A 24,122-nucleotide genomic window follows, 5' to 3' on the forward strand; every position below is an offset into this window, starting at 1 on the left:
AGCACTGCGAGCTTTAAAATATGTCTGCCGGGTCACACTGGCTCTGTGGCCGAGACATTATGGTCAAGATGTAAATAATACTTCTTCATCATGGGAACTGAACTGTTTTCATAGGGGGAAAGATGTAAATTAACTGATATATATTAGACTTCTCTTTGGATGAATCGAGAAACTGTTTATATTTTTCTTTCTTTTCTTTGAAGTGTATTAATATTGGAGTCATAAAACAGAAAATGTCAGTGAAACATTTTGTACTCAAAGTGTGAGATTGAAAATTTCTCTCTGTTTAAATGTCTTGTGACTGTTTTGATACAGTAAGATTTGGCCTCTGTGGTTGTTTTTTGTCATTTTGTGTCCAGTTTCTGCTGTGGTATTATCTCACAGAGAATAATCTACAAGTCTTTTTTTAAAACATTAGATAACAGAAAATAAGTTGTAGAAAGACCCAAAAGACTTAAAGTGAAATATGTGCAAAATCTAAGACTATACATTAGCTGACCTTGACCGGGGTTTCCTCCCAGAGCACACAAGAGACCTGTTTCTTCTTCCCTACATACATCCTGCCCTGTTTGTGGCTAAAACAACACTTTTTAACTTAAAATTTAATGAATGAAACATTATGGAGTGTACGCGCTCCAGCTGACGCAGACTTGCACAATAAGAAAACACACACACAGTACAGTACAGTACCATCCACCTTCCTTTCTTTATCTCTCACCAGATTCCTGGTTGCATTCCTTGACTCTCAGTGAAAAAAAGAAGAAGCAGCCAGATAAAAATGAACGTGTTTTCTTTCAGCCCCTCTCTCCTGCTGCTTTGCTTCCACTCCTCTCATTCTTCCTCGTGCACCATTAGCTTCACTTTTAGGTCAAAAGACATTCTTTTGTTCTTTTTTTTTTTTGGTATTATTATTATTATTATTTATTATTATTTAAGAAAGACGACAGTCCTCAACAGTCACATGAAAAAAACAACAACATGGAGGAAAAAGCAGACAGATGAGTGTAGAGACGGATAATGACAGAGTAATGCTGCTTCCTTTGTGAACTTTTATCATAAGTTTAGCCAAAGTGTTAGAGTAAATCAGACAACGTGTCCGATTCCCTCGGTGGAAATCCCCTGAAACTCCCCAGGGCTCTTGTGCTATATCTCAGCTGTCGGACGAGACCTACATCTCTCATCTCTCCTTCTACCCTTACTGCGTGTGTGTGTGTGTGTGTGTGTGTGTGTGAGTGTGTGTGTTCGTTCATGCCGCTAAGGCCCTTTGAAGTAACAAAGCTGGTCAGTGTAACAACTTGTGTCCACTTGCAGTAGCCACATTCGATGCTATATCTAAATGTCCTAGCAAAAAACAGGGATTGGGCCCATTAGAGGTGGAGAAGAAAAACATGCCTCGCGGTGCTTCTCAAACGTAAAGCGCTTTACATTTTAGCTCCTTAATGGCAAACACGTCTTTACTCAGTTTGAGCTAATGTTCTGCTCAGTGTCAAGCAATGAGTTGCTTCTGAGGTCAAGTCAACCAGTTTTTTATGCTAGTTTTGATTTTAGGGTGCAAAAACTGTTCTAGTTTAATTTCACTGCTCTCTGACTGCCACCGCCTGTAGAGCTGCCGCAGACTGATGCTTTTAACTGAAAAAGAAAAAAGATAAACTATTTGTTTTCTATATATCCAGAGTAATCAAAGAGTCAGATATTTTAATCTAGAAGTTGTATTAGTCCAAGCTATTTAGGTGCTGTATTGTGGAGATGTAAATGTTTTGCGTTACAGCATTAGTCATGGCACAACGAGTCTCTTCGTCCTTTTGGACAACTGTAGTCCCTGCAATGACCACATCAGGCTTCAAGAAAACATAGAAAACGTATAAAAGATGGATGTTTTTGATTCACTGAAAAGTGAGTCAAACACGGATCTTCCTGGTTGCAGACTTTTGTAGACATTCTCCTGATGAGTTTGTTGTCTCAGATCTTAATGAATAAAACATTAAATCTACTTTTTACATTTTGGTCATTCTACATTTTATAAAGGATGATTTTCCAGGGAACACTCATTGGCTAGCAGCTTGTCTGTCCCAAGTTCTTGGCCAATGAGTGACAATGAGAACAAAATGCAGCCGACGTCTCTGTAGCTGATTTCTTCTGCAAAGGGTGTAAATGGGACGTCACCAGATCTACCATTAGTATTAGCTGGTAACACTGCAAACTCTGCCCTTTTATTCAAATGTGGTAGTTCTTCTTTTCTTCTTTTATATATTTTTAAACATCACAGTAGCTACATCCATCTTTTATATACAGTCTATGGCTTAAATCAGCATTGTTTAGAAAAACATCACATACTGGAGGATACAAAGGTTAAAGGTGTTATGGACAAGTGATCTTACACATTAGTAGAAATACCCTGATCTCATGAAATGTTTTGCCCTTTAATATCAGCAAAAACACAAGTGGAAATAATAACTTTGATGATGGCAAAGTTCCATTTAGTTTCCAAATAAGCAATTCATCCTCTTTAATAAGGTTATGAGGTTTTATGTGTCAGGACATCTGGTCCTTAGCAGGAAGATTAGGCACAATACAACGTCAGATTGACTACAAAACATGACATATTACTGTGTATCATTATTTAAAAAATATTAAGCCAAAACGCAGATGCAGTGTGTGGAAAACTAAGTACACACTTACTACTTTTAATTCCTTTTAGGAATTAAAAGGCTGAGTAGCAGCCATGTGCATGTTTATAGAGGCGTTTGCATCAGCAAGTGTGAGCGCCTCTATAAAACCAGAGCTTTCAGCTGTGTATCAACATAATGCCACAGTCTTCCTAAGAGTGGCTGTTCTAGCAAATTCACCCCAAGGTCAGACTGTCCAATACTCAGAAAAACTTAACCCCCCCCCCCAAAAAAAACCAGGAGCTACATCTCAGACTCTACAAACCTCAGTTAGCAATGGTTAAAGTTCATAAAAGCACAATTAGAAGAAAACTGAACAAGTATGGCTTGTTTGGTAGGGTTGCAAGGAGAAAGCATCTTCCCTAAAAATAACACAGCTTAGGTTTGCAAACTTTCATCTGAACAAACAGACAGATGAAACCAAAGTGGAGATGTCTGGCTATAATGCACAGCGGCATATTTGAAAAAAACCAAACACAACATGGGCAGCACGGTGGCACGGTGGTTAGCACTGTTGCCTCACAGCAAGAAGGTCCTGAGTTCAATTCCACCATCAGGCCGGGGTCTTTCTGTGTGGAGTTTGCATGTTCTCCCCGTGTTTGCGTGGGTTCTCTCCGGGTACTCCGGCTTCCTCCCACCGTCCAAAGACATGCAGCTTGTGGGGATAGGTTAATTGGATGATCCAAATTGCCACTAGGTGTGAATGTGTGAGTGAGTGTGAATGGTTGTCTGTCCCTGTGTGTTAGCCCTGCGACAGACTGGCGACCTGTCCAGGGTGTACCCCGCCTTTCGCCCTATGACAGCTGGGATAGGCTCCAGCGCCCCCCGCGACCCTGAAAAGGATAAGCGGAAGCGAATGGATGGCAAACACAGCATATCAGCACAAACACCTCATACCGAGTGTCAGGCACAGTGGTGGAGTGGTGATGATTTGGGCTTGTTTTGAAGACACAGGACCTGGATACCTCGCAGTTATTGAGTTGAACATGAACTTCTCTGTGCACCAAATTATTTACCTAATTTTCAGAGCTGGTAAGGACAAGATAATCTTTTATTAGGTCCTGATATGTAAAACTTTAGAATTGACAGAGGGTGTACTTTCTTGTTACCACGACTATCCCAGACCCATTTGCATATTACACAAATATCTCTCCCCCCCCCCTTCTTTTTCTTTCCAGAAAAACAAACATAAAATATTTCAGAACTTTATTGCCAAGCGCACGAGAATATTTGAGCATTTTGCAAATCCAATTTAAATCTCACTTTAAAATTATGACTTCTTCTGTTTGTCCTAAATAGCATACCATTGATCTCATTTAAAACATCGGGTGCATACATGAGGACCCTGCTTGTGATAAAGTGTTGAGAAAGTAAACTTTTGCCCTCTTTTGAGTTAATCCAGTCATGGTGCTGACAGTGCACTGATTGTCTTATTCACAGCCCCGTGGGTCTTTCTCACTTAAGAAAATTGTTTTTAAATCATATTTCGTGTCTGAAGATAAGAGCGGAGAGCAGCGCTTATTCTGGAGCTGAAGGAAAAAGAAGCAGCAATGTTGTGAAAGAAACAGAAAGAAGAAAGAAAGCGGGAGTAAGAGGAAAAATAGGACAAATAGCATCCTCTGCGGTCATGTTGCTCCGTATTTTGTGGAAGCAAAGAAGCAGAGACGATACCGTGACTGTTTAGGTCCTGGTACGGCTCAGCACAGCCCTGAAAAGCACACGTGTACATGCACACAGACGCACACACATGCGTGCATGCACACAGTACTGGAAGTACTCAGTGCAGTTTGTTTCTCAAGAGGCTGCACTCCTTCACTTACTGTCAGAGATTCAAGTTGCTTCAGGAGGATAAAAATCCTGACATGAGTACAGCAAAGCTGCAGGCACAGGAGAGATGAATATCAAAAAGTGCAGCGTAAGTGCTGAATAAACAGGAGAAAAACAGTCACTTATCACGCCGTTGCTACTTGTCTTATTGTTTTGCACGCTGGTGAATTTTAGCGTGTTCATTTCTACATTAATAATGACTTCATGAAGTGATGTTTGTCAGATTCTACCAGCAGATCTACTCTGTCTTTTACATTTTGTGCCTCTGGGTAGGATTTAAAGGGGAATCTGTTTTATTGCTTCATGGCACAAAACAGGAAGAAGATGATGTTCCTCCAGCTCAGACTGAGCTAAAGCTTTTGACAGTTTCTGGCAGTGGTCGTCCAGAGGAGTAAAATCACTTCCAGCTTGGTTATCCTCTCCAGTGAAGCCAAGTGAACAACAAAGTCGTTTCAAGAAATGGTGTAAACAAGAAATGGACTGCAGTCTAGGCTGACTAAGAGGGTCAAAATTTTGAGATTTTTGTCTTTAAAGCTGGTGAAATGCATTATTTTTGTTTTATATATATTTCTTTATAAACTGAAGAGAAATGTTAAAGTTGGTATGTGTATTACTCAAAAAAAAAATCAAGTTGTTGTTTTTTGCACATAGACTGTATATAGAAGAATAATGTAGCCACCATAACATCACAAGTTAGTCTGGATTCACAGCCATTATATTAGCGAAATGGCCATATTTAGACCAGAAGAAGGGGTTTTAAGATTTCAGCTATTGCTTGCTAGCTTGGTTATCAAGGTGTATCGATTGCTGTGTATGAATGTAACACAAGACAATACATCTGATTGAGAATATTTTTTAGCACCCTGGATTTAGCACCTAAATCCACATATTAAAAATCACCTCACTTGATTTAACCCTGGAGAACCCATGGGGTCAGAGCCGACCCCATTGGTTTTCTAGGGAAACCATGGGGTCAAATTTGACCCCATGGTTTCTCCAGGGTTAATCATTAAAGTGTAAAAGTTTAAGCAATACAACCCAAAAAGCACAGTCACAGACTAAAAAAATAATAACAGGTAGAAGTCAAAACCCCTAATCACCAAGCAGCTCTGACAAACTTCAGCAAAGTGAAGTAATAATGGGCGTTATGTGCAACCCTCAGCTGCTTTTTAGTGGCGACTCACCAAAGGTGGAGCACAAACTTCTTGGACAGGCTGGACCTCACAGCATGCCATTAAAATGCACCTAAAGGCACCAGCAACACAAACACTGTGGAGAGAGGCTGTTCAGTCACTCAGATTAACCGAGATCATGTTTCGCAGATAGCTAGCAGCTTCAACGGTCTTTGGGAGGACATCTGCCAATCAAAGTAAGCCACATCCCCAACTTTAAGCATAAAAACAAAATCCACACGGATCTAAAACTGTTTTCTGAACATGTTGTTTTTATAGCTGAACCATTTTATCATGGGAGTCTATGGAACCAGCCATAAGTGTGCAACTTGTTTCATTTGGCTTTCCTGGTGGTTCCCATTTAATTTTTCAAGCATGCAAACCAGCTTTCCTGTCCAGGCTATCTGATCCACAACCCTTTGCACCAGTTACATGTACAGCAAGAAGTTCACTGAAAATAAAATGAAAATAGATCAAATTCCTTTCATTTAGAAGCATACAAATACATTTCAATACATAAAGAAATAATACGTTAAGAGGTATTTGGTGTCTTTGACTTTCTGCAATTGCACACACAATTTGCATAAACTTATGCAAATTGTGCAACTTATGGAATAACTGGAAAAATACTCATGTTGTCTATAAATAAATAAAGAATATTTAATATTTATAGATACTATTAGAGAATATTACATTCTTTGCTGAGAGCGGGAGTTTCAGTAGAGGGATGTGATGCAGTGACACTGTCCACGAACACCTGAATTCCCTCTTTGTTGTCAGCTACTTTGGAACATGTATCTCTTTAAGACACTGTAAAGATTAAAAAAAAAAAAAAAAAACATGCTCTGAGCCACTGTCAGTGGATCTTTTTCCTATAAGGAAATGAATTCCAAGATAGCTTGTGCCCTCTGTCTCAGTGTGAGCATTTTCCAAAGCTAACATTTCAGATGGGGCTTGTTGTTTTTAAAGCGAATAATGTCCTCAAGATAACCTTTTGCATTTTTAGCTTCCACTGGGCTAAACAGAAGCACATTGATCTTGGCTCTTTCTGTCAGTTTTTCACCTTTTAGTCAGCATTTTATCAGATTTATCTCCTCAGTCTTTTCTTGGAAACAAATAAGTCACTTTGTAAAAGTGACAGATGCTTCATGAGTTTCAGGAAGGTCAAGGCCAAGTAACATTTTGAAAGTGTGCGTTTGTGTTTGTTGGTATCTCTGCGTTCAATGTGTGGACATTGGAGGAACTCTACCTCCCACTTGTGGTTGATCAATGTCATTGTTTCTTTTTAGGCTGAAACCATCTGAATGTAACACGTCTGAGTGGATCATAAGGCTATTGTGGTCCCTTTAATGATGTGCGGATATGTCTAGAGTTCTGTATATTAACATTTACGGTTTTCACTACTTTTTCAATGTGTTTTTTAAAGGATCATTTATAGTCTAGTAGCATTCCCAAATACTTAAATTCCTCAACATTAACTAGTTCTTGTGCACCCAAGAAAACTTTTACTGCAGCCACAGTTGTTTTAGGTTTACTAAAAAACAAGGATACAGTCTTTTTTACATTAAGGCATGAGTCATTCAGCCATTTTTGTAAATCATGTAATGCCAATGAAAGCTGATGGGCTACATCATCAGCAGTTTTGGCCACTTAATTTCAGAATTTAAGAAACAATGCATGTGACTGAGGCCTGATATCAGCTTGGCATCCTTTCATCTCTCTAGCCTTTTTGTTAATTATGCCTTACTAAAAACGTTTACAACAGAAAGCACAATCTGTGATTAGACATTGAAACAGATGTTTACTCCCCTGATGTTCCTGCGTTCTAAAAAAGAAATTCCATTATGATTTATGTGGATGTATTGTGCAGGTACTTTCGCTGCTTCGCCCTCTTTGCTTGCTTTATCTGAGAACATAATCTGTCTTCTTTTAACTTGAGGATTTGTGTAAATCTGGCATACAATCCAAGTGTTGTCTGCCCCAGATTGAGAGTTAAAGTTTGAGTCACTGACAGTAGTGCTTTTGTCTGAATTTGTCTGTTTGACTGATAATGGACAAGCTGTTTGAAAATATGATGTGAAATCACTTAATTAACCTGCTGGATTTGCTAAAAGTTAAAATATTTATACTACTCTGGCTAATGGGTTTTGCACATCACTCTTAACTTATTAAGTGGCTATTAGTGAGGGTCATGATAATCAATTCAGTTGAGTAATGGGTGGATTAAGTCTATTTCCAGACTAAGAGAAAAAGTCAGTGAACACATCTGTAGGTTTGGGTGTAGGCTTAATCCATTTCTGAGAAAACTAAAAAGCAGAAGTGGTTATGGAGCTTCACTGACGTCTGATTTGGATTTATCCAAATACAAGTAATTTTCAGTCTGTTGAGCCTGTTTTTGTGTAGCACCAAGCAGTAGACGTAAACGTGGATGTGCTTCTGGGTTCTACCTCTAATGAAAACAGATGAGTGTAAATTGCAACCATTGTTTGTAGTTTGCTGCCACCTACTGACTGAAAAAAGAACTGAAGCTGCAAAAAGCAAACAGACATTACAACAAGTCAGCATTCCTAATGATAGGCTTCATTTTGTTTCAGTTTCAGCTCATCAGACTGTTTTCCCTTTACTTTTTGATATAATAGCTTTTTAGCACTACTGATACACATATTGTTAATTAATTACTGCCATTTTCCAAGGAAGTGAGTTTCCTACAGGGTATGGAGGGTTCAATTTGAGGGAGTAACTTTCACTTTTCTTTTATTTAGTATGTGTTACTGATTCCAGTGTCACGCAGGGGAAAGTAGCATTCAGTGGTAGCTTCTTCTTGATTGTTTTAAATCCAAATATGACCCTTATTTGTGGCGCATGTTAACTTACAGTCAGCTCAGGAGTTAGTATCAGTGATCTGGTTTTAAACTGAGTAAACACAGCCTCAGATCATCACATATTGCACTACATCTATGTTTATTTAGCAAAAGGTGAGCCAAAATGCAGAAGCAGTATGTGAAAAACTACACTCTTACTGTTTCCATTGGAGTTAAAAGGGTAAGAAGCAGTCATTTGCTGCTAATAATTTAATGCAAATGAACATGTCAATAAAATCAGAAGGTTTTCCAGTTTGCTGGTCTGAAGCTTTATGTTTGTTAACAAAACTCAAAAGAAGAAAGACATCAGCGATGGCCTTGAAGAAGCAAATGCTGCTACACATCAATCTGGGGAGGGTTATAAGACCATTCCAAAAAACTTAAAGTCCATCATTCTACAGTAAGAGAGATTATTCACGAGTGGAAAACATTCAAGGCAGAAGCCGGTGTTCACATTAAATTATTCAGACCTATGTTTAAAACCTATGTGGGTCGAGGTATACGGAGTTCGCACACAAACAAAACAAAATGAATGTTCTGTAAGCAATCCATCAGGATTGCCTGTAAATATTTGTTTAAATTTATTAGGACAGTGTCATGGTTGCGGCTGTGTGCAGGCAGGATGAGGACCCAAACGCAAGCTCACGGAGGCAGGATTGAACTCAAAACACAGCTCTATTGCTGGACAGAAAAACCATACAAACTAAACTGGAAACTATAACATATTGCACGGAGAAACACACAGCCATGAATGAGGGAGAACGCGACACCGAACTGAGGGAGACGCAGACATAAATACACAGAGGGTTAACGAGGGAAGTGGGAGCACACGGGGAACACATGTGACACTGATAATCATGACAAGACACGGCAGGAGTAAATGCAACACTGACGGGAGACTGTCAAAGTAAAACAGGAAGTACACAGAGGTTCAGACAGGAGGAGAGAGAGCACGGGGAGAACACAGACATAACAGGCTGGGGAAAACATGGAATAAAACACAAGGAGAGACGAGGGCTCACAGATACACAGAGGGGCAGCCCGGGGGTAAGAGTCACAAGGGGAAAACACATAAGGAACAACGTAACAGAGCAACCCAGGAAGCATGGCCTAAATAAGGAATAAAATACAAAAATACATGAAAACTAAGAATACTGGGCCAACATGGCCCAGGACCATGACAGACAGTTTAAGTGTATTAGTTGACATCAAAGTAACTTTTTTAATTGGCTAACAAGTCATTTTAAAAACTCCAGGACCGGCCGAGGCAGATGGCCGTCCCTCACTGAGCCTGGTTCTGCCGGAGGTTTCTTGCTTTTAAAAGAAAGTTTTTCCTCCCCACTGTCGCCGAGTGCTTGCTCAGAGGGAAATGTCAGATTATTGGGGTTTTCTTTTTTGTCAACTAATACATAACTTATCTTATTGGGCACTGTAAATTGAGTTTATTAATTTAAAGTGCCCAATAAGATATGTTTTTATTAATTTTATTAATTTAATAAAATTATCTAAAAGATTATATTGTGAATATTGCATGTTTCATTGTCACACAAATGTCTACATTTTCAGCCTAGACTGAACACGTGTGCTTGTCATTCTATTCAAAATCACATCACTCACATTGATACAGGATGACAGGATATTTGTATGCAAACTATATTGTGATATGTAGAATCCACATATGTTGGTATATAATCTCCCAAATGTTGCCAAAACAAACAATGGCAGTAAGGAACATATAGCTCTAAATAACATTAGGATCTTTTAGACCCTCACTATAGTCTAGATGAGAAGTCAAATAGATAGGTCAGAGGTCAAATACACACCACACTTGTAAGAATCAAAGGTATAAGTTAAATTATAAGGCTTTTTATAAGGTGTTTCTCTATGAAAACAGTTACGATCAGCATGCAAATACATAGGAAGGCTCTTCTTTGTATCTGCCAACAGAGGCGTTATGGTCACACTTTCCTTAAAGCAAGAGGTTCAGGTGCTGAAAGCACTTGAAAGCACCAGTTTCTGGATCAGCACCCTAAGTAGAATGATCAAATTTTCAATAATGAAAGAAATTAAAGCATCTGTCTGATATGATTTATAGCTGACAATGGTTCCCATGTGGTGCAATTCCCAGGTCTTATTATTGGCCCGCTCTAGGGACACTTTCGGAACCTCTGCTATAATAAAACCTACATTTGTTACAATCACCAATGGCAGCTATCACCTCATCACTTTAACTGTAACACTTTTCGGTCTCAACTTTGCAGTTACTGTTTTCATCGTTTGTGTTACAAGCATTTGTAAGTGTAATTTGTTTGGAAGTACAGTCGATGAATTTTATGTGAAAACATTTCTGCATCTCAGGAACGGTTTAGAGTTTGGACTACTTTTCGGCTTTAAACTGACCTGCAATTTGGTTTGGCTAAAAATTTCACAGCAGACATTTGCCCAAATTTCTGGGAGCTTTCTGGGGTGAACACAGCTTCTCATCAGTTTAATATATTTATTTATTTATTTATTTTAGAAAGAGGGGCAGCACATATTAATAAGCATTTTACACAAATGCAAATATGCCAGATTATAGACTTGGGCTAGTTTTCATCTGCAGACCCTCTGGCAGGTTGGTGTTACACACAAGTTAGTAAAAACATACAGAGATAATATTTACAGATCATGTGACAAAGACAAAAACAGTGAACACATCATATTAGACCAAACAATGACAAGAGGAGTGGACAACAGAGGACAATATAGATAATAATAACGGAAACACATCAGTTATATTGCACATATCCCAGTATTACACATGCTCTGACTGTGGTGATATTGCACTGACACATTATGCTATGTTTCCCTTTTTGTAATACATTAACTCTTTTTCACGTCCAACATGAAGCATGATTAATTAAACACGATCACATGTTTGTGTGTCCCTCAGCCATGTATAACTTCATCTCAAAGTTGACAATGGTGATATGAAAAGGGTTTCTTATCTAATATTTTCAATGCTCTTTTGTAGCATACTTCGATTGGCCCAATAGCAGCAAAGCTCGTATTGGACCAACTTGTAATAGAGTGTTCACTATGAGCCAGTATCATAGAGTGCAGGAATGTAATCGCTGCTGTGTCTGTTAAATGGGCCGGTTGGTTAATACTAAACCTGTTGTTGTTCCCATAAGTTTCTTTTTACTATTTTGCCATTTTGTCAAAGTTAACAGAAATATTCACACACACTTTGCTTCATCAGTGTCAAAGCGCATGTATCTGCTGACCCTCTCAACATTTTAACTGATTTAGTTTTCATTATCATCAGCTTTCTCTTTTGTCAACAATATAATTAATCTAACTTAAATGAAATTCAAACCACTGATCAAAACATACCAGCTTACATCATATTGTGGTAATCCAAGTATTTAATCATTGGTGATAATGAAATGTCAGCTCTCCGCCATAGTTTTTTTTCCTCTGTCTCAGCGTTGTTGGTCTATTTGGGGGGTTCTCTCCATTTTCTCTCCTGCTGTCATTCAAAAGGGTACTTGAGTTGACTGCTGTTGTAATTTTGCCCTACAAAAAGTAAAATTGAATTGAATGGAATGGAACATTGGGGATAAAAGCTATAAACATTACCGTTGCCACATTAATACCATCAATATTACTCATGGATCTGAAAAACAGCGCAATCGTCTTGCGCTGGTGTTTGTTGTCTCATATGATTATCTGTTATCAGTTTCACTATCGTGTTCCCGACTGTTGTGATTTTGTTGCCTCATGCTGTTCAGCGGCATGCTTAAGTTTAAGTTTCGTTTCTTGTTGACAGACTGCAGAGTGACACAGTGAGGATCAGCTGTTGCCCCTAAACACACGACAACATGTTTTCCTGGGGAGAGGACTGTCAGCGCGGGTTTTACGTGAAAGACGGCTCCGGTACCGACAGCACGACCACTGATGATGGAGTTCATTACTTAAACATCAGCCATCACATCGCGGATCTGTCGGCAGGTCGAAACGTGCTGGCTTTCGTTAAAAGTAATGGAAACGCGTTCATTATCCGCACAAACGAGAACGAGGATGGGAGAAGAGCGAGAGGCAGGCAGAGTGAGTATCGGTGTCACTAACAAGTTCACTCTCTGCTACATTTAACCGAACTGTGTCCACTCACACCTGCTGTGTTTGTGGCTTGTGAATCTGCAGAGTTTGTGAAACACAAAGAGAAGATAGAGGCTGTGAGTTGTGGCGATGATGTGGTCGCACTGCTGTCTGTGAGCGGCAAAGTTCTCTGTGTGGACACCAGACACCCACCTTTCACTCCCAGGTAACAGATACAGATGTGCAAACCTTTATTATTATTGTTGTTGTTGTTGTTTTTATTGGTCCTATGAGAAGGAGTATTAGTACCACATTAAGAAAAAAAGTATGTTCCATAGACTGGCAATAGAAATGTGCAAAATGATTTATTATGGCTGTTATGATTAGGCCTTTAACCCCGCAGTGTGTAGCCTGTTTATTTGGATTTTTCTTCTGTTTCCTGTTCCTTCTCTTTCAGCCCACTGGAAGCTTTTTCTAACAAACAGGTTTCTCAGGTTGCTTGTGGGAGTCAGCACTCGGTTGCACTGACCAAAGGTACAGTACAGTTCTGCAATAAACTGCTACAAATGTAAATGAAAAACTCAAATAATTTAGACAGAGTCAGTCCATCCAACTTACATTTATACGAAACACGTTTGGTTGCCTTACTAATTGTCCACACAGGGTCTATGTCATGACATTAAACATAAACTCTGAGTAAAAGTTGAAGATATCAGGAGTGAGAGTGTTTCACAGAGACAAGCTGATTCTCCCACAGATGGTCAGCTGTATACGTGGGGTCAGGACTGCAGGGGCCAGCTGGGTCTGGGTACGAGAAAGTCTGTCTGCAGATCACCTCAACATGTGCCATCACTGTCAGCGATCCCCCTGATCCAGGTCGCTGCAGGAGGAGACCAGAGTTTCGCCCTCTCTGTCTCTGGAGGTGTTTTCAGCTGGGGGAGAAATGACTGTGGACAGCTCGGGCTGGGAGACACAAAAGGTACTGTGGCTTTACAATAAATGTCCTACCTTTATTGTATGTTAATGAGCATTATAATGTGGTAACATAATAACACTGACAATCCTTTTCCTTATAGACAGACACACACCAGCTCCTGTTCAGTGTTTGAATATGAAGAAAGCTCAGCGCATTTCCTGTGGACAGGACCACACGGCCATTTTGACAAAGGTTAGACAACTGGAGCATTTTGATGCTCTCCTTTCTTACTAATATATTATTGTAAAGAGTGTGGATTTAAACAAAAAAAATGAAATTATTCAAGGAATGCAAAAAAAGGATTTTGAATGTTGTCTCAAAAACATCTTCCTATAGAAGTTACAAGTTCTAAACATGAAAAAAGAAAGCTGAAAGAGAATGAAAAGCTCTGTGGAGTTTGATTTTGATGCTGTACTTACCACTGGGACACAAATTTTAAAAGCAACTTAATTCTTTATTTTTTGCAAACATATTAAAACAGTTGTCATGTAAAAGTAAATGGCTGTGGGACTTTACACTGTGGTTGTGTGTTTGGCTCCTCAGCATGGGGCAGTGTTTACATTTGGCTCCGGTCAACACGGACAGCTCGGTCACAACTCACTACGCAACGAACTGCGTCCTCGACTTGTTGCAGAGCTCTGGGGGGCAAAGGTCACCAAGATTGCATGTGGAAGGTACGACACACATACTGTTTAATTCATGATCTAATTTTTTTCAGCTTTAACAAGGAATGTTTCTTTGTTTATTTTTCTCAGCTTTCACATCCATGTAAGATAAGATAAGATAGAACTTTATTAATCCCTCGGGTGGGTTCCTCTGGGAAATTCGATTTCCAAAAAGCACAGCACCGACAGAAGTTACAGAGTTACAGAATGATATATACACACACACACACACACACACACACACACACACACACACACACACACACACACACACACACACACACACACACACACACACACACACACACAACAGAGACAAATATAAATAAAATATACGAAGGGGATAAATAGAATAAATAGGAATAAAAATAAAAATACAAGTGAATTGCACATTTCAAGTATTGAGTCTATTGCACTGTTGACTATTTACAAAAAGTATTGCACAAGGTATTGTACAGTGAGGTGAAGAGGCACTACAGCTTAGTTGTTCCCCCCTCCTTTGTCCTCCTGTTTCCCCTCCCTCTCCCCTCCAGAGAGGAGTTAAAGAGTTTGATGGCGTGTGGGACAAAGGAGCAATTATATGTGAAGCAATTATACATTTTAAATGTATCACAATTCTTTTAGAATACATTTTTTATATAGAGTTTAAAAAAATTTAATAGATTAATTTAAAGATCACTGGTTATACAGTTACATGAGCATGCTAATGTAAAAACACCTTAAGTTATTATATTATCACTGAAGAGACTAACAGATATCAGAGACAACATCAAGCATCTTAAATAAAAATGCTTAAAGTAAAGCAGTTAGTAAAGTGTATGTGTGGGTTTGAGGTCTAAATATTTAGTATATTATCATCTACACAGGAATCACACTTTAGTGCTGACTGAATCCAAGAGGGTCTACTCCTTTGGTTGTGGGGATCAAGGGCAGCTGGGACATCGAGAGGAGAGTAATCCATCTGTGCCGCTGCCTGTTCGACTGCCACAGGGTAACTACACCTCTGATAATAAACAAATTGAGGATGCAATTAATTTATCTATGAAAGAAGTGACGTGTTTACTTATCATTTAAGGCACCAATGGGCCCAAAATCAGAAACATCTTTGCAGGAGAAAACTGTTCATTTGCAACATGCTGGTCTGATGAGGTACTGACACTAACACATTAAGTGATGGGAGGAGGTGCGAATATGTGTGAATATGTAAACAGTCACTGCTTTCCTTCACAGGACATTGACGAGGGTTCAATCACAGACTGTGACATAGCATCACAACACTGTCTTGATAACATGGTTGACAAATGGATCTCTGAATGTGATTTAAAGTCATGGAAAAAGATTAAACAGTAAGTATGATGCACTGGCAGTCACAGCTTGTTGGTTTGCCTGGTGATTTATGGCTTTTGTGACTCAAATTATTCGTTTGAAAGCAAGTTTTTTTTTCTGCAATTGAATGAAAACATTAAATCTTCACAGGGAAATCATGGAGGCATTTTCCTCTGCATCCTATCTGAATAAAAGTTTCCTTGAAAAAAGGTAAATACAGAGTTAATGTCCATGTCATGGCAGGTTGTCGGTGGTAGGTCTAATATGTTTTGGCTTAAGAAATTTAGCGCTGCCATTTATGGCTATTCTGTGCTAATTTGTAATGATATCGATGATTCTTATTAGCATGAATAAGAGGACACAGTGTGGGTTTGTCTGGTACATTGGTTGATGTCAAAATAGCAGCCAAACTAATGATATTCCTATCAGTGTTAAAAGTTAATTAATTAGCAAATGTGAACATGCTCTTAACTTAACTGGGTGATCGCGGTAATGTTTTAGCTGCTATATATATTTGCTGATGCAGAAGAAGAAACGCTTTAATGTGGACTTTTTTCTTTGTGTTCTTAGCGGTGATAAACATTTCCAAACTTCACCAAAGTACCCCGGTTTGAACATGAAACATGCACGGCATGCTTTCAAAAATTTGGCAAAGAAAGACAATGTTCTTGCAGAGGTATGTTACTAGAATACATGTAATCTGTAGGAAAAGGCTCTGTTTTTGTTTTTATAAATAATCTTTCCAATAATTTGAGAAATGTCAAGACTCATGACTCCTTGTTTTTATGTCTATGTTGACAATCATTCATTTGATCCTTTTTATACTTGGAGGGGGGGGGAGGGGAGTATTTCAATTGTTATTTTGACTGTTGCAATATGTACAAAACTCAGACTATCTCAGACACTCACATGTAATTATAACTCTAAAACAAAGCCTCAGTCTAGACTGTCTTCTAGTTTCTACCCATTTGTATCACTGAGACAGTCTAAAACCTGATATAGCTTAATCAAGCAGACACATGATTATCATTTCATATATTGTATATATTATTGTAATGTACTTGTTATCTGTGGCCACATATTGAACAGGCACAGTCGCCTTTAAAAAAACACTTGCATATGACTCATTTAGGGGATATTTGCTAATAGTAACTGGATACACTCTAAGTGACAAGGTAAGAATCCTGGTTTTTATAAGATACCTAAATAATCCGAACATTTTTCCTCTGAACGCCACCCTGCACAAAAACAGTCCACCTTTGATCTACCTGCTGCTGAGTGATCCTTGCAATCCTTGCCAAACTAACAGATCGAGGCTGCAGTGCTACGCCTGCTTCCTTCCCTCGATCAGAAACCACTGGGAGTGGAGGGGTTGAGAATCTACCTTCTTCTCATTGAGCTTCTGCACACAGTCCTGAAACACAAACGGCAACAGAGAATAAAGCTCGCTGTGGCGGTAGCCAATGCAGTAACAAGGTTGTCGAATGAAAGCCTCCAGATTATAGGTATGTTGCCTATACCCACCACCGCTATTATACATGGAAATTTTAAAGCCCTTCTATCTGCTGTTTTTACTTTTGCTAACGTTATTGTTTTCTTCAGGTGACTGGTGGTCCTCTCTGTCGCACTCCACCATGATTCGACACATTAACGTGTGGAAGCAGGCACTCTCAGAAATCCTGTCCTTTGTGCCTGTTCCCCGCAACTCCGGGGTCAGAAATCTGCTGCTAGTCCTCAAATACATGTACAACGTCAGTGTTATTATCTTAAACCAGTCATTTTACTCCTTCTTAAGCCTTAATGCCTCTTTTTTTTAACCTGAAAACAAAAATAAATTGTAAGTAAAATTTTTCTTTTAAAGGCCAACAGCAGGGTTGCGGAATCTCGAAGGATACCGGAGAGCAGTTTTTATTTATTGTTGGATGAAGCATTTCTTAATGAGGATCTGGACCAGTGGCATTTACGTTCAGAAAACGGGGTAAACAAAACAAAACCCTGCCTTTTGTTTCTGTTTTAGGCTAAAGCGATGTGTCTGTCATGTGTTTGGGTCTGCTTTTGTGATGGCTGTTTTCTCTTTTTTTCTTTTGTCATTTGCCTTGGGTGTGATCATTCATTGACTCTTCACCATCTGTTCATATTAACATCCCATTATGCAGCCTGACATTATATTTACCGTCACTGTCATGGTTCTGGGTCCCAGCATTCTGAGTTTCTTCTGTTTTTATGACATTTTGTGTTATGGTTCCCTGAGTTTATTCTGTTAGCTTTTGTTCAGTATGTGTTTATGTGTGTTAGTCTTTGTGCCTTATTTCCCTCTTCTGTGCCTGTGTTCCCATCCTTGTGTGTCATTCCATATTTTCTCCATCTATTGTGTTTATCTGTCTTCCTAGACCTTCTCGTTTCTCTGAGTGTTGTGTCCTCCCAGTCACCATGTCATGTTTGAATATTGTGTCGCCCTTTGTGTCTTGTCTCTCTCGTCTCCTCTCTCTCTCTCTCCCTCTCATGCTCCCTCCTGTCGGCTCCTGTGTGATGTTTCTACATTTCCTGTTTTATTGTGAAAGTCTCGTATTTCCATGTTCTGTGTGTCTAGTTGTGCTTCCCCTGTGGCGTCAGGTTCATTCGTGTCAGCTGTATTCCCCGTGTGTTCTTACTTCTCTCGTTATCCTCCTGTGTATTTATGTCCCTCATGGTTGTGCGTGTCCCCGTGTGCCCGGTTTATATAATTTTCCAGTCTAGTTTTGTGTTGTTTTGCCATTTAGCAAAAAAAGCTGTGTCTGAGTCTACTTTCGCCTCCGTGAGTCTGCATTTGGGTCCTTTCCTGCCTGCTGCACAGCCAAATCATGACAATCACATTACAGCATGTAACATATCATAAAAAAATGAGTGGTTCCAACTGAAAATGTCTGCATTGCTAACAATTGCATTATTAAACTCAAAAGAACTGTATGTTTTCTTTTCTGTGTTTAGAATGCCAAAGCTGAGCCACTTCTCCTTTGTGACTTCCCAATTGTGATGGACCTGCAATCAAAAAAATTGGTTTTTGACTCTAATTCTGAATACACCAAGCTGGTAAATGACATCCTTATATGAATTTGGTGTGATACAATACTCTGTTTAAAATACACTTTAAAGTAAGTAATCAGGTAGGCAAAACAAAAACACGTTGAATCTTGAACTTTTTTTTCCAGACAATGCAGATGAGTTACTACTTGGAGAATTTCTTTGACTTTTTGTACATTTTTGATGATTACGATGAAGATGTATTTTTACTGGACCTGAGGCGAGCAACCATTTTGGAAGACACCTTTGAACAACTGGCGGATGCTTGTGACACAGACTACAAGAAGCCACTTAGGGTAAAAACAACAAGCCAACTCAAAATGTTTGCATTGTTGTGTACACATTGTTATATAAACAATATTTTGGCATACAACAAATTTTGTTTACTTTTTATAATTTTGTCTTGTAGGTCTTGTTTGATGAAATGATCGATGACGTCTACAGGAAAGACTTTTTTTATGAAGTCTTTCATGACTTGATCTCAGCTGAATCTGGGATGTTCATGTTCAATGACTCTGAAACACTGGCATGGTTCTCCTCAAAAGTAAGAGTTACTAAGTTACTAAAAATATAATTTAAATAGACCGAGACTGACTTCAAAAACTATTTAACAATTGTGATTGCTGATTTATTACTCCTTAATTCAAGAAAACAATTTCAAATGTCTCTACTGTCAGCATCAGGCAACTCAGGAAGACCAGCGTTTCTTCCTGTTCGGAGTTCTGTGTGGATTGGCCTTGTACAACCAGTGCATCATCTACTTACCCTTCCCACTGGTGCTGTTCAAGAAACTGCTCGGTGTAAGGCCTTCACTGGAGGATTTGATAGAATTCAACACAAGTGTTGGAGAGTAAGGGAGAAAGTTCCCTTGTATTTGCTGTATTGTGCAAATATTTGTAGTGTTAGGTGCTGGTTGGTTCCACAAATCATCTCAAAGTATTTTGTGTTTAAAGGAGTCTGCAGTACATCCTGGAGGACTACAAAGATGATGACTTGGAAAACCTGGACATGTATTTTTCGGTAGGTGTTTAACACAACTTTAAGTCAAAAACGGCTTTGATATCAACTCGCTTCTTTAATCAATAATATCTATTTTTCCCCAACAGATCAACTGGGATGGAAAGGACATTGACCTTGATCCTGAAGGTCCTGAAAAGTTGGTGACAAGTCAAAATAAGTGAGGACAATGGCAGCATTTTTTCATAACATGCGTTTTAAAACCAAATATAGTATTGTCCTGCCAAAGAGAAGCTAGAGATAATAACAAGTCATCACATAATATCTAACGACTCTACCAACAGTGACAGTGACAATGGAGCTGACAGAAAGATATAACTGGATATCATCTGCAAAGAAACATACATTAAACTGTTTTGTGACCAAGCAGAAGCATTTAATTAGAAAAAGTACCAAGACTCGGTGTATATCCAGGGCTCTAGAGTGCGACCAATTTGGTCGCAAATGCGAGCAAATTTTTCAGTGGTGCGCCTAAAAAAATATTTGGTCGCACTGTTCAGGTAACAAAAAAAAAAAAATCTCTGCAACTCTCCGTGTGGTCACTAAACCAATCAGAGATAGTCAGGGGTCGGGACCTCTCTGATTGGCCTTGGTCCAGTTGAAAGTGCAGTTGGAAGAGGGAGGTGAGTAGTTTGAATAAAGCGATATCGATTCATTAAATCCTGAATTGACTTTTAAATATAAATGTGTTTTACCAGAAACGCCAGAATCTCAGGTTAAAGCTCACAAAACTATTTCAACAACAACCAAACAGCAAATGAGAGCAGGTACACGGATTCCACACAAAGACGTAAACACAGACCCGACGCATCAGAATCAGCTTTGTCTTTCTCGGCTTTCTCACCCGACGGCCCGTAGACGGACACGCTGTCGGAGCTTAGCGATTCTGATGCATCGGGTCCGCTCTGTGTTTACGTCTTTTTGCGCTGATTCTGAGCTGCAGGTTTTGTCTCTCCAACCAAAATCCACCGAGCCAGCAGCAAAAGAAGCAGCAAACTGCGCTTCACATTTGGTCAATGTTGTCATGAATTTTGCTGTTTTGCTTCCACGACTATTAAAATCACACTTCATGCACAGCTAGCTCTCTCTCTATCTCTCTCTGTACTTCAAGAACAGTTTCCCGTCTCCAATCTCTGTTTTCTGTATTATTCATTCGCTTATTACCCACCAGTCTACCGTTGTTTACAGCGCTGTGGCTGCTGTCTTTTTCTTTTCTTTTTCTTTTTTTCACTTAAATGACCTCGGACAAGAAAGCCTTTTGTTTTTTCTGTTGTTCAATACTGAAGAAATTTAAACTTTTTAAAATTATGCAAAATTACAGAATATTGCAGAATGTTTTTAAGGTTATCTGCTATAAAAAGCCAGGCCAGAAAAATCTCCTTCATGTTTTTCGGTGTTTTATTCTCAGTTACTTTGACACAAAGGCATCTGCTGTGATGTTCACAATTCTGATGAAGTTTCACATGTATCAGTACTGATAAATGATCAGAATTATAATATTTCTGACTGTCTGAGGCTAAATTGAACCGAATCAGGACTTTGAGAACTGGAATCGAATGGATTATAGAAATCAGTGATGATACCCAGCCCTAGTGAGCAGCCTAGGCACGACAGAAGTGGATGTAGCTCTGGGTAATAAGAAAAGATGAAAAGAACTATTGATAACTTTTTTGTTAAGTTAAGGCCTGATCCGTCTGAAATTCATAGCCAGTGCTCTGACACGTTGCCACCAATCTTTGAATGCTGAAAAAGCACAGTGTATCCAGAAAAACACATTATATGCTGCGATAAATGCCCAAGTGTCCCCTCTCCCCACTGCCTTTCAGCAGCATGCAACAGCAAACAGGTCATCAGAGGAGGCCGAGATAATGATTAAGTTTAACATTTTCTACAATATTGACAAAGCACTTTAAGCACAAGATTGTTAGTTAATAATTTAGAAATGAATGTTATATGTATGGACTGCAATTTCCCCCCCAAAAAGATGCACATGTAAAACTGCGGTGTTAAGCGATGCGGTTGAAAAATTTGAGTGTGCCTAACTTTTGTGCCGGTGTGCCCATGGCAACAAGTTAGTCTAGAGCCCTGATATCCTTGAGATACACCACAAGTTTGCATGTTTATTGGCAAGTAATTAATGGGAAATGTCCATGGCAGAGATATAAAGCGACCACTCTTTAAACAAAATGGAACAGAACAGTTCATGATTTGACCAAAGCGTGGATGTGTTTCTTTTAATCACTACTTTTATCTTCCAAACAGGAAGGAGTTTGTGGATGCCTACGTGAATCATGCCTTCAACACATCAGTGGAGAATGTGTTTCAGGAGTTCAAGAGAGGCTTCTTCCTGGTGTGTGAGCGGGATTTGGTGAAACTCTTCAGGCCAAAGGAGCTGCAAGAAGTGATGGTGGGCAAAGACTTCAGTGACTGGGAAAAGCTGAAACAGGTAAACTGCTGTAATTTGTCTGCAGTTCTATTATAGTTTAAATTATCTTTAGTATATCTAACAGCCTCTTTCACTACGATTAGAACACACATTATGAAGGTGAATACAGCGCAGACCATCCCACCATACAGATGTTTTGGGAGGTTTTTGATGAACTGACTGAGAACCAGAAGAAAGCTTTCCTTTGTAAGTATTTGAGTTGATCATATAAAACAATGAGTGCTAATCTTGTAAAGCCACAAATTGCAAGGATTTAATAAAGTAAAATATTCGTGTTTTATGAGCTGAGTTCATTTGTTTCCAGAATGTTTTTACATTTCCTAATTTGTGCATTTGGTATCTGGTCTTTAGTAGGAAAAAGCATTTGATGAACTGCTGAGGTGGATGAGCAGTCATGAATGAACTGACAGTGTGACTTCAGAGGGCTATCAGGCCATAATGTTATGCACAAAATAAAACTCAGTGACTTCCACTTTTTCCACGACATTCATCGATTTCTGCTTTTTTCCTCTTCTAGGGTTTGTGACAGGATTTGACCGGGTGCCTATTCTCAGTATGGACAAAATCAAGATGCAAGTCAAAGTTAAAGAAGTCGAGGACCTCTCCTATGACCAGTACTATCCTGAGACACACACGTGCTTCTCGACCTTGGAGCTGCCGTTCTACTCAACTAAGGAGATCATGCAAACCAAACTCACAGAGGCCCTGAGCAACAATAAGAGGATCCATAAGTGATCAGTATTATAAGACAGTTTTTTACTGTATTGAACAGTAAAAAGTAATTGTTGATCAAGTCTAGCGTTTGCAGTTACTGAAACATACTTACTGTTACTGTCATGATCCTGCGTCTTCTACCCAGCGTTTTGGACTTTTGGTTTGGATTTATTTAATAGTCTGAGGTTGAGATCTTTGCCCTGACTCCCTCTTGGGTGTGTATATATTGTTTGTGTCTCCCTCTGTGCAGCGTCATGATCTCATCCATTCTCGCGCTGTGTGTTCTGCCTGCTAGTTTAGTTTCTGGAACATAAAAAATTTATGATGATGAGTTGGCAACAATAAATGCCATTTTTTTTACTGTACTGAACAGAAGACATAACATTGTAATGCTGCACTCTGTGAATTGCTGACCAAAGAGTAGCATTTGTAGTTAGTTGTACTGCTGCTGATTGTGATGTAGATGGAATGTATGTATACCAAAGAAATCCCACCTACTAAAAATAAAAATGTGATACATGCTTTTATATAGTTTGGAGGAAGTGTTCCTTATTGTTACATCTCATAAAATATTCAAATATCCAAATAATATTCAAAATAACTGCATTCAGTAAATCATATTGAGCCTATGCAATGTTGTCATTGTAGACATGTGTGATATTTATTAAATATCAAAATTCTATGAAAAGTATTTACACCATAAAAGAATTAATCTTCGTTCTGAACAAAACTTTCACTGTTCAGTTTTTCAGATGTGGATTAAATTTTATTAAAGCTTTGCTTAGAATAAATTAAAACTGAAATTCGATGCACTTTGCTCATTTCCAATTCCAAATTGTTAATGCTGGACTCTGTGGAAGTCTCAGAGTTCAAAATACAATCCTTTGGCTTTAAGCCGAGTTTGTGGATGTCTGCCTCCACAAACGATTCAAACAGTAAGTGGATGGAGCTCCAAGCTCATTGATACAGCTGCAGGTCTAAGATGATCATATTGGGAATATCTGCTCTCAGCAACATCATACAGAGCCAAGATATATATTATACATGAAATATACAGTATATATTTTTTCCAGGCATATTTGATATATTGCACACTGCCAGGCAAAGCTTAACAGTAACTGCTGTTATTGTTATTTATTATTATTATTAGTAGTAGTAGTACTAGTGTTAATATATATATTTTTAATGAATTAATTTTTTTAGCATAGGAGAGGCCAGGGAAGCAAAGTCAGGAGCATTGAAGGTGGACTGAAACTGTTATGAAGCTTATACATAAGTTCAGTAAGGTAGATCTATGATGTCTGTCTGCTCC

The 24,122-nt window shown here is 38.9% G+C and overlaps 1 protein-coding gene across 2 annotated transcripts; it reads left to right on the forward strand.

Annotated features, from left to right (window-relative positions):
* Nucleotides 1-12,351: 12,351 nt before the first annotated feature.
* LOC113025249 (probable E3 ubiquitin-protein ligase HERC3) lies at nt 12,352-23,337 on the forward strand. Of its 2 annotated transcripts, none has more exons than XM_026172794.1 (23): nt 12,352-12,615; nt 12,712-12,832; nt 13,064-13,140; nt 13,364-13,585; nt 13,683-13,774; nt 14,126-14,256; nt 15,114-15,238; nt 15,323-15,396; nt 15,478-15,593; nt 15,724-15,783; nt 16,144-16,249; nt 16,883-17,078; nt 17,176-17,324; nt 17,435-17,551; nt 18,541-18,642; nt 18,762-18,929; nt 19,043-19,177; nt 19,311-19,483; nt 19,587-19,653; nt 19,740-19,810; nt 21,913-22,096; nt 22,180-22,282; nt 22,614-23,337. In XM_026172794.1, the coding sequence occupies exons 1-23, from the start codon at nt 12,390-12,392 to the stop codon at nt 22,829-22,831; spliced, it is 3,033 nt and encodes a 1,010-aa protein (XP_026028579.1). In that variant the 5' UTR covers nt 12,352-12,389; the 3' UTR covers nt 22,832-23,337. The 2 variants fall into 2 exon arrangements, with proteins under 2 accessions (XP_026028579.1, XP_026028580.1); XM_026172795.1 differs by having other exon boundaries at nt 19,317-19,483.
* The last annotated feature ends 785 nt before the right edge of the window (nt 23,338-24,122 follow it).

Source organism: Astatotilapia calliptera, chromosome 7 (assembly GCF_900246225.1).
Source record: "Astatotilapia calliptera chromosome 7, fAstCal1.2, whole genome shotgun sequence".
NCBI classification, from domain to species: domain Eukaryota; kingdom Metazoa; phylum Chordata; class Actinopteri; order Cichliformes; family Cichlidae; genus Astatotilapia; species Astatotilapia calliptera.

What these genes read in the sequence shown, in the direction of transcription:
- LOC113025249 (XM_026172794.1), top strand. Translation starts at nt 12,390, where the DNA reads ATGTTTTCCTGGGGAGAGGACTGTCAGCGCGGGTTTTACGTGAAAGAC. An exon ending in GCCTGTTCGACTGCCACAGG is followed by an intron (nt 15,239 to 15,322) that starts GTAACTACACCT and finishes TTATCATTTAAG; the next exon opens with GCACCAATGGGCCCAAAATC. An exon ending in TGAAAGCCTCCAGATTATAG is followed by an intron (nt 17,079 to 17,175) that starts GTATGTTGCCTA and finishes TGTTTTCTTCAG; the next exon opens with GTGACTGGTGGTCCTCTCTG.